Source organism: Mus caroli, unplaced genomic scaffold (assembly GCF_978045245.1).
Source record: "Mus caroli unplaced genomic scaffold, Mus_caroli_1 scaffold_10, whole genome shotgun sequence".
NCBI classification, from domain to species: Eukaryota; Metazoa; Chordata; class Mammalia; order Rodentia; family Muridae; genus Mus; species Mus caroli.
In genome coordinates, this window is record NW_028227265.1 from 88,876,997 (window position 1) to 88,891,993 (window position 14,997).

General features: G+C 40.7%; 1 protein-coding gene across 6 annotated transcripts in view; it reads right to left on the reverse strand.

Annotated features, from left to right (window-relative positions):
* The window catches only part of Pcm1 (pericentriolar material 1), a 91,915-nt gene extending 78,418 nt beyond the window's left edge, over positions 1 to 13,497 (reverse strand). For 4 of the 6 annotated variants that reach the window (XM_029481019.2, XM_021169412.3, XM_029481018.2 and 1 more), the window contains exons 1-2: positions 13,152 to 13,496; positions 995 to 1,109 (exon numbers count right to left, since the gene is read on the reverse strand). In XM_029481019.2, coding sequence (XP_029336879.1) covers positions 995 to 1,090 — 96 coding nt within the window. In that variant the 5' untranslated portion in view covers positions 1,091 to 1,109; positions 13,152 to 13,496. Of the gene's footprint in view, positions 1 to 994; positions 1,110 to 12,972; positions 13,065 to 13,151 lie in introns of those variants that run through there. The other 2 variants (XM_029481017.2, XM_029481016.2) reach the window with 2 other exon arrangements.
* Between the last annotated feature and the right edge of the window lie 1,500 nt (positions 13,498 to 14,997).

The window sequence follows — 14,997 nt, forward strand, 5'->3', positions numbered from 1 at the left end:
GTATGTATAACAAAAAAGACAGAAATACAATTGACCTAGGTTCTAAAGCAATTACCACTAAAGAAACACTAGGCAAGTCCCATAATTTCACATGGGATCGGTTTTTTAACCTTTAAAATAGGGTACCTTAAAAATAATATGTATGAACATTTAGAATAATACCTAGCACTTGGCAAGCACCAGTATAACTACTATTGTCCCCATTAGTATTTTATAGGCAAAAGTCTACTACATACTATATAAATACAGAATAAAATGCTATTTTAACTAGAAAATACTTACATTTACTTATACCATACCTTCATAACTGAATTCATTCAAAAAAAAAAAAAAACAACTACGCATTCCTACATTATCCATACTGGCAGATGCTTAACTACTACTATAATAAAACTGCTTAGTACTGTCATCACTTCTAGGAAATTCTGCCTCTCTAGGAACTGTTCCATGTATGGGTAGTCCTGTGAACCTTTTATATTATTTAATTCATCCCTTTCAGGATACTGATAAGTGAAAAAAGAAGAGCTAACCAAATTTAGCTAGATAATCATAATGTTAAATTAGTCATTATATAAGTTCCTTCATGGCTGCAAATCTTTAAAAAAGCCATCTCAGTATATGACACAAACCAGAGAGAGAAAAAAGGCAGATCTGGAAGGGAAAGCTAGGTTAGGGAAAAGGTCTTAGAAGCACAAGCACAGAGGTGAAAAGCAATTTTGAACACCTCTGCTGTTTCTCTTTTTCCTTTCCTAAAACTGAGCTATACTCCTTTAACATGGCTTCCATAAAGCACTTTCACCTCCTTTTAATAAATCATTATTTTAGTTTAAGCTAATTCATGCTTTCTATAAACTACAGCTAAAGTGTCTTCAACCAAGAGTCCCTTAGTCTATCTGCCTGCAGTTTTTACAGAGTTTCAGTAAATACAGTTGATGGGAAAGCCTCACTGAACATTAGTGGTCAACAATATACCACCCACAGTAAAACATCATACCATATTGTTGAGTCGGTCATCCACACTGTCATTGCTCCAGTTTGGTAAGTCCTGATCATGCATTACTTCTTCAAAAGGACCTCCTCCTGTGGCCATGTTGCCTTTAATTAATTCTCTGCAAAATAAATAAAGACTAATTTTTAACACATAAAGACAAACTTTATTTTATAAAATGTACTTATAATTATACTGTGCATATGCATGTTTTTGTATGTAAGTGCAGACATGTATGTATGCACCATAGCATGTGTGCAGGTCAGAGCAACTCTCTGGGGTCAGCTCTCTCCTGCCACTGTGTGATCTGAGGTCATCAGGTTTGTATGGCAAGCACTTTCATATGCTGAGCCATCTTCAGATTTTAAAGCATTCTATCAAGCTTATTAATATAAAGGAATCCTTCAAACACTTATCTTAAAGAATACACTATCAAACACATATCACAGATAAATTGATCTACATGATATACACATTCTATAATGGAGATGTAGCACATGCTTGTAATCGCAGTACTAGGAGGTAAGTATGAGAATCACATGTTCTAGACCAGCCTGAGCTTATAGTAAGCTATTTAAGACCTTGTTTCAAATAAAACAGAACAAATGCACTAAACACATTTCAATGAGTGCTTACTGTCTCTCATAGTGTTGTGTCAATCTCCCTGAAGTCTGCCAAACTCATAAATCCTCCTTGCAGAGGTTTTTGGCTTCAGAATTATTTTTTTAATCTTTGATAGTGTTGTTGTTTGAGGATTTAATTACATTCATTCATTCATTCATTCATTCATTCATTCATCCATACTCCACAATGCAAGTATGGAGGCCAAAAGATAACCTGCAGGAGGCAGTTCTCTACTTCCACTGTGGAAGTTGGGATTGAACTTAGGTTGTCAGGTTTTGGGACAAGCATCTCTCTATCTGATGACCTTCTCCATAGGCCCTGTTTTATTTTCTCAGATTGGGCTTCCTATATAGCCCAGGCTGGCTTTGAGTTGGGCTGTCTTAGAGCCCCAAGCACTAGAATTAGAAGTGTGGCCAACCCTAGTAATACACCCCATGGAGTACATATACATATAAAAACTAAGGGTACTAAATATTATGCCTGGATCAGAGAGGAGAAATAGAAGCAAAGATCTGACACAGAAGCAGAGGTTCAGAGGTAGAAATGACCATGAGAAAAGGTTTCCAATGGTCTTAAGGAAGATTCTGGATTTCTACTATGGATTACCATGTTGAAAGGAGGGCAGTTAGTACAGAAAGTCACTAACTACAAACAAAAGGAATAAACTTTAACAGTCAGATAATTTTACTAGAATCATATTAAAATTTTATCTTAAAATAAAGTGACATAAAATTCAACACAATATTAACTTGAAAATCTTTTTTTTTCTTTTTTCATTTTTCTTTTTTTGAGTTTTCTGAGACAGGGTTTCTCTGTGTAGCCCTGGCTGTCCTGGAACTCACTCTGTAGACCAGGCTGGCCTTGAACTCAGAAATCTGCCTGCCTCTGCCTCCTGAGTGCTGGGATTAAAAGCGTGCGCCACCACTACCCATCTAACTTGAAAATCTTAAAATATAATACTTACTTACTGTTACATATTTTGTGTTTGTTTTGGAAGCCATCTCTCTTTTTGATGCTGAGTAGAGAGCCTGAGGCCTTACATGTGGCAGGCAAGTGCTCTAGCACTGCTACTATTTTAATAGTTCTCTGAGATATTGGAAAGAAGCATATCTTCTTTTTATGGACATGTAAGTAAGTATATGGGGGGGGGGGACGTTCATGTGTGGGAGGATACATATGTAGACTGTAAGACAATTTCAGATGTTATCTTAAATACCACCAGCCCCCTCCCTTGAGACATGATTCCTCGTTAGCCAGGAATTCATCAATTAGGTTAAACTAGCTGGCTGGGCATCAGGCCCAGCATTTTCACTTGGATTTTGGGGACCACACTTAAGTCGTTCAATTCCTTGCATTTGTAATACAAGCATTTTACCAAGTGAGCCACCTCCCAAAATTAAAAAGCATACTATATGCTATCAACATTATTCTTTAAGACATAGAGGAAAATCTTACTAAAATAAAAATGCTGTATATCTGTTACCTGACCCTATTAAAAAAATTCTATCAAGCAGAAAAATATGAAACACAAGTAATAATAGGAAAAAGAAAATATTGCTAAAGAACATACATTTTAAAAAGTATAGAACATCAAGATATTACCAAGAATAATTTTAAAGAGGAAAAATGATGCACTTAATGACAAAATGTGTAATTATCCAAAAGATACATTCAACTAGACAAAATTAGTAATAATTGTTAACAGAGGTAAAGCACAGCATTAAGAATTTTATCCCTCAAACTTTGTAATATATGATTGTTCAACAGACTGGACAATTTCCTAACAAAGACTTAGAGCTTTAACACATATCCTTAGCTAGAACACAGACCACCACAGAAAGAGTATTTAGCCATAGTTTTCCCACATCTCCCAAAGATATAGCCCAGTATCTTTCTACATCATTACTTCCTAAAAGTTAACAGAAAAATGTCAAAAAAAAAAAGGTCTTTGTCATTAAAGCTCTAGTCATTTCACATAGAGAAAGTTCATTTTACCCAACACCAAGATAATAAACATATTAAAAACAGAAGTGTCAATGAAATGGGATTTTCATAAAGCCAAATGAAAGAAAAAAAAACACTTTTTTTTTAAACAAGAAGAAATCTCACTAAATTTAGAACACAAAGAAATAAGAAATATCTCAGATTGTATTTACATTAAAAGTGAGTCTCAAAATTTCTGACAAGAGAAAATGATAGATTGGGGGAAGGAATCTGAGAAGTATGAAATATATAGTTAACACGCTGAGAACCAAGGTAGGATCCTCTGCAAGAACAGTAAATGCTCTCAGTAGCTGAGCCACATCTACAGCCCCCAACATCTTTACAAAAAAGAAAAACAAGATAAAAAGTATATAAAATAAAAATAAAATCCAAGTGCAAGGGAAAATAAAGTATTAAACTTGCTAAAATTCACATAAATTATTTTCTAATACTGACTGACACTAAAAGCAAAATGAATCCTCAGACACTGTAGGAATATAAACTGGTATCTTTCTAGAAGGCATTTTGGCAATAATGTACCAAGAATCAAAACTCACACACCTTAAATCCCAGCAGCACTCTGGAGCCAGAGGCAGGCTGATCTCTGTGGTTCAAGGCCAACTTAGTCTACAGAGCAAATTCCAGGACAGCCAGAGTTACACAATCACACACACACACACACACACACACACACACACAAGAACAAAACTGTTACATCCCAGTGAATATACGTCTCCATATCTAGCCTGTCTTAAATAAGGGGCAAGGAGGTAACATTGGGCTTTAAGCATGCTAAACTTAAAATAACTAGATGTTATCCTATGAAATGACAGGATAAACCTATCAGGCCAACAGTTTTACAACCACTGATTTTTAGAATGCTAAGCATCCTTCCAAATGTATCAATTATAAAGGTTAGACAATGCAGCATCTTTATTTATGGAGAAGTTATATGAGAGGAAAAAACAACATTGAAAATTATATATATGCTTAATTACTAATTATGAATGAGAAATACAGTAACTTTTACCTTTTTCTCTTATTTATATAATTTAACACAATCATTTACACTATTGCATGTTAGAAATATATTGAAAAACTTTTAAAATAATTAATATCAATAGACACATGCACACTGAACTAAGACTTACTTGAACAATGAACAGTCATTGAACATATTCTACATGCAATATCTTGGATGAATAAGAAATGGCTCAAAATTAGACAGGCAATAAAAGTGAGCCTGTATTTAAAAGCACTAAAAGCAAATTGTTTTAAAAGGAAAAAGTGGGACTGAGAAAGTTGCTCATCAGGTAAAGTACTCAACACACAAGCCCAGCAGCCTGAGTTCAAATCCCCATAGCCTAGGCAAAAGCTTAATGCAAGAGTACAAGCAATGCTCCTATGGAGGAGATGGAAAGCAAGACAGGAGACTCCTGCCTAGGGAGGAGGCAGGATGGGCAACAGCAATGTCCAATAAGAAAGGCTCAGTCTCAAACAAGATGGAAGATGAGAATCAACACCCAACCTCCCTATGTATTCCATGTGTTCCTGGCACAAATGCAGCCACTTTCATGCATGAACACACACACACAGAGACACAGACACACACACACTTAAAAATAAGTAAATAAGACAATTATTTATTAAGCAAAAAAATCTTAAATATTAAAATTTTCCTTGAATGGGATATGCTATACTTTCTGTAAGTAAAGTTATAAAGTAAGCCCACTTTAACATAAATTAGGAATGTATTTGGCAAGAAGCTGGCCATGGTGTAGCTCAAACCTGAAATCCTAGTACTAAAAAGGATAAGGAAAGAGACTGGCAAATTCAATGGCACACTTGGCTTCAGAGTGAAAATCTATCTCAAAACAAAAACAGAACACCAAAAACAAGGCTGGAGACATAACTCAGCAGTTCAGAGTTTGCCCAGCAAGTGTGAGACCCGGAATTTGAGCCCAGCACTGCCAAACTAAAAATATATTTGAGAAGAAAATGTTTTACATCCTAAACTTACGCTAAATTTATAACTAAAACTCACAGCTTGTTCTAAAGATGTATGCATAGATCATGGATTTTAAACACTATATAAATCTCTAAAATAAAAACTATATAAATTGGAGAAAATATCAAATATTTTTTTAAAAAATCTTTTCTCAACAACTAGTATATTGGAACAAACTAAAAAATGTGTTTGAGGAGAAAATGTTTTACATTCTAAACGTTTGCTAAATTTAGAGCCCTAAGTAAAGAAGCAGAGCAGGAATGAACAGGGATGCTTCTGTGCACTGTATACTTCAGATGCTCGCTTCTGTACCCAGAGTTCTGGCTGCAGGCTGGACACTGGCGCTCGCATGATTATTGGATCGTCTCCTATGTCAACGATGTGTAAAGACAGTTTTCCATTTCTCTGGTTGATGAAGTCTGAATAGCCAATAGCTGGGCAGGAGAAGAAGGAAGGCAGAATTTCCTATCCCAGCCAGGGATCCCAAGGACAGAGAAAGGGAAAAGGAAAGAGAGGAAGAGAAGAACCAGGAGGATTTTCCTTGAGCAGGTCTCCAAGGGACTAAGGACACACATGGAGCAGAGCAAGCCAGGGCAAAACTCACATGGGCACATAGCTGGGAAGTAGTCCAGGTAAGCATGACCGAGTTAGACTAGATGAATATCTACCCAGCCATAGTGCTTGCAGCTTGTTAATAAACCTAAGGTCTCTGTGTCATTTATAGGGAATAAGAGGGGCATAGAAAAGCCCCCAAAATTACAATTACACTCAGATGTCACATGGTATAGAGAACTGACTACTCTTCTCTGACCTCAAGAAATGTTCTAAAAACATAAAATCTTTCTGGATTAGTAAGATAAACTGCTAGCTATGATGTTACACAGATAAATGCTGTGAACTTTGGGCTCCAGGCATGACATAACTGTTACAATCCTGAAATGAGAGCAGCTACCTGCATAAGATCTGTTCAAGATTAAACCCACTAATAATATTCCCTCATTGAGATCATGGATTAGACCTTCACTTCAGATTCTAGCAATTAACTCCTTCTGATGTGCCTACCATTCTTGTGTTCCACAACCCAGCTAATGTGGTCTTGGGAGTTCTCTAGTATGTAGGAGAGGGAAAGCTATCTAAAGGCAGAACTCCAACTACAAAGCATTCAGGACTTCACTACTAGAATATGACCTTAAAAGATGTGTGTGTGTGTGTGTGTGTGTGTGTGCGCGCGCGCGTGCATGTATGTAATGCCACACATGTATAAGTGACCACAGGGACTAGAAGGATATTGGATTCCCTGGAGTTTGACTCACCCAGCTAGTTTAGTCGGTATTTCAAGAGACTCTTAATCTCAGGGTCGTTGTAGGCTCATGCTCCATGTTGGGCATCATTTCTAACTGTGGGCTTTCCCACCCATGCACAAGTTCCCCAAAATAATGCCTCTGAGACTTACATTTATAAATAAATGCTTAGGCCTTAAGCTTGGGTCTATTCTCCAAGGAGCTCATATCTTAATTATCCCATTTATTCTAATCTAAGTCCCACTATATGGCTGATTACTTGGTCTTCAGTTTCATGCAACCATCTTCTATATCCAGACTCATGTCCCTGTGCCTGACTGAAACCCAGAATTCCTCCCTCTGTCAGATGTCCCACCTTTTAATCTGGCCTCAGACCATTGGCCAATAAGCATTCTATTGATAGGTGAGTGCTTTTACACAGTGCGTAAGATATTATCTTTATATACAGGCAGCTCACAACCCAATATGGGTGCTGAAAACCAAACTCAGTCCCTCTGAAAGAGCAACACGGCATAACCACTCCCTCTAGCCCTGTGACTTAGCTGTGTGGGGTCACCTATATTCCTGTAAGTAAACCCAGTAAAACTGACTCATCGCCTTGGATGTTTCTTTGGTTTGTTGTTGGTGAGCAACAGAGTGATCAAACTTTAGGGGGAGGGAGGGTTGAGACAGGGTTTGTGTAAACCTGGCTGTCCTAGAACTAGATCTGTAAACCAGACTGACCTCCAACCCATAGAGATCTGCCTGCCTCTGCCTCCTGAGCACTGGGATTAAAGGTGTGCACCTCCACCATCCAGCCATGATCAGACTTTTTGTTCACCTCTACCTGGAAAGAACAACAAAACTTAATACCCAAATAAGGGCTTAATTATTAGTCTAAGAGGAACAGCTGGATTATCCTTGCTAAGGTATACAACTAAAACTATCTGAGGAGAAATGTTCAAGGAGGTAAACCCTCTAAGGCAGTTCTCCATGTGGCACCAAACAGTGTGCTTGCTTGCTGTCCTAACAGTTAGACTGTTCCTACCATGGGCTATAAGTCTTGTAACTGAAACTAAGCCATCTGCCCAGAGGGAAGTCGGGGCAGAACTCCTAGCTGGGGACTATAGTCCTCTGTCTTATGCCTTCTTAATGAATTATGATCCTCTAAATGAGTTCAAGCATACCCTCAAATGGCTGATGCGCCAGAGAACACGCTGCACTGCCTGAAAGAAACATCTGGAATAGGACTGTAAGGAAGCTGCAGCAGCAGGTAAGACATGCAAGTGATGATGAACTCTCTGCTCAAGGAAATTTGCCCAAGTAAAGGAGGAACCACCTAACAAAGACATACAGCTAATGTCCTCCATTTTAGTCTTTGCTTTGACAGCTAAAGGGGATCAAGAGGATCAAGATGATGATGAGATGGGTCATTGGCTTGGTACTTCTCATAGCTGGAGAGGCAGCCTAAGGAAGAAAGAATAGAAATAAGTGCTAAATACCCTTCTCAGAATTTAAAAACAACCAAACCAAATGAAACAAACAAACTTGGACACATGAGAAAAACCTAGAGGAGGCTGAAAATGAGGTACCAACAAAGGCAGTGTATGATACTCATTTCACTTTGCTAGACTGGATTATGTTCACTACAGAGATAAGAAGAAGGAAATTCAATGGAGGCCTTAGTTCTGGTGCAGGTGTACTGGCTAGTTTTTGTGTGTCAACTTGCCACAGCTGGAGTTATCACAGAGAAAGGAGCCTCCCTTGAGGAAATGCCTCCATTCGATCCAACTATAAGGCATTTTCTCAATTAGTGATCAAGAGGGGAGGGCCCAGCCCTGGGCTGGTAGTCCTGGGTTCTATAAGAGAGCAAGCTGAAGAGCCACATGTGGTGGCACACGTCTTTAATCCCAGCACTTGGGAGGCAGAGGCAGGCAGATTTCTGAGTTCGAGGCCAGCCTGGTCTACAAAGTAAGTTCCAGGACAGCCAGGGCTATACAAAGAAACCCTGTCTCGAAAAAAACAAAAAAACAAAACAAAAACAAAAAAAAAAAAAACAAAGACAAAAAAAAGAGCAAGGTGAGCAAGCCAGGGGAAGCCAGCCAGTAAACAGCATCCTCCGTGGCCTCTGCATCAGCTCCTGCCTCCAAGTACCTGACTTCCTTTGGTGATGAACAGCAACATGGCAGTGTAAGCTGAATAAACCCTTTCCTCCCCAACTTATTCTTGGTTATGTTTTGTGCAGGAATTCAAACCCTAAGACAGTAGATATCCTGTAGCTATGCCAAACCCACAGTAGGTAAGTATCTTTAAAAAGTAGAAGAGGCTTCAGCAGATTTGATTTAGATAGGCCTGTAAATCAGGTTAATGAAGTATATAAGCAATTAAGAGGGCAAGAAGGAAAAACAAAAAGGTATTACTGTGGACAAAAGCAAATGTGGCAAGATTTGTCCCGGTTTCTAGGGGGAAAAGATGGAAAGACAGGCAAACCCCGAGATTGTGTTATTTACTGGAAAAACCTGTTTCTAGCTGTAGTGTGGCTCAGCCCTTAGCACACACCTTTCTTTACTCCCAAACAATGAAGGTAAAGTTAGTTGTAGAAGGAATACACATGCTTGAAAATTATATCTAATTGAGTGGCAGACAAAGTGACAAATCAGAGACAGATGTGACAGAATAGGATATGTCCAACTCTCACGAAGAGAAAAGAGAGGCTACTTAACAGAGAAAGAGAAAGTAGTTTTACCAGGAGAGTTTAACTGAGACAGGTTCAAGAGAGAACAAGCTAGACAGAGAATGAGAAGGAGCCAGAAGATTAGAACATATTGTTAGAGCTAGTCTGAGGCCAAGCAGAGCCTTGGAGACCACAATTACATCAGGAGAATAAAAGTTACTGTTACATGTCACCGTTCCTTTCTGGGTTTTCCACCTCAGCTGATATTTGCTCCTTTACAATGGGGCAAGTCTCACCAAGAAAAACCCAAGTCTTCCCATGTGACTTAAGTCAGTTAATCTATATTTTCATTACTCTTATCCATCTTCCCTAATTTTTCCTTTTAGTAAAATTATTTTATAAGTGTAGTTCTTTTTCATCTCACAAAATGTCAGCCACAATGCAATACAATGCAATCATTTGGCATTGAACACTCACGTTTGATTTTTTTCTAAGTTCCATTTTGCCTATTGTTTTGTTATAACCTGTCAGCATAAAAAACAAGAGCAGAACTGTAATTGAGATATAAATCAACTACCGGTCTGTAGTTCTGCATAACAGTCTCACCTCTAGTCCTCATAAGGGAGTTTAAATATCTGTTTGCTTTCACAGAAAGCAAGAATAAATTAAACAATTTTTAAAATAGGATTTCTAGCAGGTCATGGTGGCATACACCTGAACTCACAGTGCTTGGGAAGTGGGCACAAATAAATCAAGGTTTTCCTCAACTACACACTGAACTAGAGGCCAGCCTGGGGTATATGAGACCCTGTTTCAAACACAAAGGAGAGACTGGGCTCACCCAGGTTTTTTTCCCCGGCACCCACAGTTTGATCACAACCCTCTTTAACAGTCCCAGGGAATCTGACACCCTCATCTGAGTTCTGCTGGAACTAGGCAAAGAAATAGTGCATATACATACATGCAGAGAAAACACACAAATAATATGTGTGTGTGTGTATGATTTTTTTTTCTCCAAGATTGGGTCTGGCTATCTAGGACAGGCTAGCCCCAAATTCCTGATCCTCCTGTCTCCGCTACCCAACTCCTGGGACTACAGGTATATGTCACTTGCCTGGCTTTTCTTAAAACAGCATGGGAGAAGTAACTTCAGATTCCTTCTGAAAAGAGACGCATGCATGAATGCACACATACACACTAAAGATCAATAACTTCTAAATATTTTAAACAAAATCTCTTCTATTCTCATCCTTTAGCCATTATATTTCTTTATTTTTATACAGCATTTCATGCATCCCAGGTCGGGGGGACCTTGGCCAGCCAAGAATTACCTTAAACCTCCTGTGTCTATATCCCTAATGAGGGGATTTTTACAAGCATTCACCATCATTCCTGTTTATTTGGTGTTGGAGAGCAAATGCAGAACAATAATACATGCTAGGCAACTACTCGATCAATAAGCTAGCCCTAGCCATTTATCTTCTAGACAGCCTTCATGACTTCTTTTACCTTTAACTGAACTTACGTCCCAATATGGCAAGGCTACTAATGTTCAAAGTAATTTCAGATAACTAAATTAATGCCTGTCAGTTGTTGGTATAACAAATTTAAGCAAGCAGAAAAGATCATGAAAAAAGATAAAGCCAGATAAAAAATGTGTAAGGCCATTACTTGAGAGAAAATGGACTTGGAAATTGAGGCCACCCAAATAGTTGTCTTATGACAATTCAAACTCAAATGAGTTTAAAAAAAAAAAAAAAATTAAAGATGAAGGAATCCCAGAAAGTACTACTGTATAAATTATCTTATTTAGCTAGTAGGAACGGCACAGCTCTCAAAGGATGAAGATACACCAAAATGGCAGGTCAAAAGGCTGCACACCCAAAGTGTTTGCTTACTAAATAGACCCTTCAATCCTGCACCAGTTTTTAGACAGCAAACCCCAGTATAAAGTGTTCCCAACTTTAATACATATGAAACTAACATACTAAGGTGTCAAAAACAGATTTTAGAAACAAAATTTTCCCATTTCAGAAATACCTTTCTGTTCCACGGTTCAAAGCAACTGTCTGCTTATTAAAATTTTAAAAACCCAGTAAATTCTTACACTTTATACTTAGAAAGCAAGCACTAAATTTATGACCTAACGTTTCAGATAATTAAAAGTATAATAATAATTTATAAATAATTTTAAACTCAATTTACATTAACAAAGACGTTTAGATACCCCAAGTCTCTGAGATCCTTCCAAACGCTTTGGGTATAACACCCACTTTGGAATATAATGAAAATAGCCCGCAGCTGCCATTTAAAGACCCTTGAAGAAAATGTACTCTCCTGATTAAGTCATTAAATCCCTGTTACTCAAACTATTCAAGAACTTGTTACTCTCTTATTTAAAAAAAAAAAAAAAAAAAAAAAAAAAAAACTTTAGGCATGAGAAATTCTTAAAAAAAAAAAAACTACATTTACCGAGGTGTAGCTTCAACTGCGAAATTCGGTATTAACGACACCAGCCAGTGGCCCTGACCAGGAAGGTGATAGGGAAAAGGCAGAAGCAGGTGCACAAAAAGCTCTTGAACACCGGCTCTAGTAACCAGAGAACACCGAAGGCGGGGTCTGGAAAGCGGTTATGGGGCGGGGGGGTAGGGGGTGGTAGGGGCACCCAGAAAGCCCGCTTCTTCTAAGCGCCAAAGCACGATCTGTCACCCGTAGTTCCCACAATACCAATCCTAAAACCGCCATGAAAGAAAGGGGAGGAAAAAAAACGTTTTGTGTTTTGTTTTGGGTTTGGACCAGGCTAGCGCGAGAGGAAAAGTTGGTTCACGCAGGCGCCCCCACAGGGGGGCCGAACACCTAATCCTTACCAGCAGTCTCTGCAAAGCAAGCCATGCTGCCAGAATCCCACTGGACATCTCGCTTCCCTCCCACCCACCCATCCCCAGTTCCCCCCTCAGCCCCCCCCCCCCAATTCTAGATGTAAAGAAACTGGATCTTCCCGAAGGGGTGGAGAAGGGGCAGTGGGAGGAGCGCGGAGAAGGATTATTAAATTAACATTTTCTCAGCGAAAAGAACCTACTAGCAGGAGTCAGGAACGCCTCCAGGGGCCTTCCTGCTCCAAGAATAAAAGGGACCGCAGAAAACTCCCGGGCCGCAGACGCTCTGCATCCAGAAGGATCTGGGCCGCCGGGGGCCCCTCCCAGGATGGGATTTGGCGGGTGGGCTGGGAGGGATGGCGGTCCCCGGGGCCTCGGGCCGCCAAGGCCAGTTACTTTCGGAATTCATCACCCCGAACTACAAGGCAAGCTTCCCACCACCCTGGAGGGAAGGAATATTCCAGCACCGGGCGAGCGGTCCTCACATGGGACGCCCCAAGATCGTGGAGGCGCCAGCCAGCGTCGTCCCAGACGCTCACCAGAGCTAGCGTGTCAGTCGGCGCCGAGAGGAGCCGATGTCAGCCTGGGGGTGGGGAAGGATCGCGCAGCCATGAGTCCTGAGTTAAAATGGGCAGGCGTGGCCCCAGGCCGCTTCCAGCGCGGCGCCCGCCTCGCACCACCCTGCGCTCCGGCCCGCGGTGGCCCAGGGCCGCGTTACCTGGAAACGAAGCCGCCCCTCCTGCCAAGGGCCGAATGGCGGTCGGCCGCCCCTCCAGGAGCCGCCGCCGGCAGCGGTTCTTCCTCCAAGACCGCGGAAGGGAGGCCCACAAGTCCCCCTCGACTGCCCAAAGACCCAATGGCCGCCTTCTCTACACTAGCTAACTAGGCGCCAACCGCCGCAGCCACCGCCATCTTAGGACCTCATTGTGGTGGGAGAAGAGTGGGGGGCGGGGGAACTGCAGAGGGGGGGGCGCGCAACGCTCCGCGAGACGAGCGCGGTCTCCTCGGCAACGGCCGCGCGGGGGCGAGAACTCGCCCGGGCTGGAGCCGCAGTGCGAACTCCGGGCGTGCGGGAACCTGAGTCACGTGACGCTCGGGCGTCCGTGGAGTCACGTACCGCCCCTCTAGTCAGGAACAGATTTGCGCAGACGAGCAACCTGGGAACTACACATCCCAGAATGCCCACTCAACCGGGTAGCCAAAGGAAACGGAACTACAAATCCCAGTGCGCTGTGCGCCTGCCAGCTGGCTCCGCTGTGTTTTATAAAGCTTGAGGCCTGTGGGGTTTATAAGTGCTTTAGCTCACTGCAAGTCTCCGGGCGCTTTCTAATATTCTGTGGAGGCATGAACTTCCAGATGGAGATGGGAAGACTGGAAACTCTTGTAGTGCATCCCTACCCACTTTCCTATCACGAAGGATAATGATGAGCCTTTACAATCTAAACCCCTAATTTTAGGAAGGATATTAAATCAGTGTGTCATGTGTGCTTAGTCGATGGAAGAATCATAAATGCTTGTCAGTGATCATTGCCACTTGGAACGCTGTCCCGCTGCTTTTTTGGTAGAAAGAAGTGGTTGTAAACAGAGTTTAATCTCGTGAAATTTTCGCTGAACCGATAGTCTTTGAAACCCTGTTTAAATTCTTGCTAACGGCTGTGTTAAGGTTAGTAAATGGATAAATAGTGGCTTAAAAACAGCACAAAACAAACCTTTTTTTTGTTGTTAAGTTGCAAGGCTTTCAATATGCCAGGCTCTGAAGTTAGACTACCTGTCGATTTTAGTTGCATACATACACATTCTGTTTTTAGACAGTTTCTAAATGTCTAAAGTGGGGGTTTTTTTAATGTAAAATAATGTAATTGGGAAAGAATAGGTTTCTGTGTTTCCACAATAAATTGCTCCGCACAATTACCAACAAATTGTTTGCAAAACAAAATACTACAACTTTCTCAGAGCACCACGGTTCCTATCAACTAAACTTCAGCCCAGGGCAATTTACTACTGTGCCCATAGCCTTCTGTATTCGTTTTTATCCTGTTTCTGAGGCAACATCTTTTGCCTCAGGCTGGCCTCAAATCTCTGACTTCAGATCCTTCTGCCTGTGGAATGCTGAGGTGTAGCATTCCACCTCAATGTAGCTTGTATATATAAAGACATACAATACCTTAACAAATGAATCAGTACACTGCTGGACATCAAACCCAGGGTTTCATGCATGCTAGGCAAACATTCTGTCAACTGAGCTACACACCCAGCCGGTAGTGGATATTGAACCTAGGGCTTTTCAACATGACATGCTAGGCAAGTACTCTTTAGGCCTCTTTATTTTTCATTTGGATCTGAGTCTCACTAAGTTGCTTACACAGAACTCTCTCTGTGTCTCTCTTTCTGTCTCTGTGTGTGTGTGTGTCTCACTAAGTTGCTTACACAGAACTCTGCCTCTCTCTGTCTCTGTGTGTGTGTGTTTTAAGAGGGTATGATTCTCTTTCATTTTGGGAGAAGTGGAGGGTGAATCTTGGAGAACCTATGAAAAGGAGTTGAGGTATGTGAATATGATCAAGATA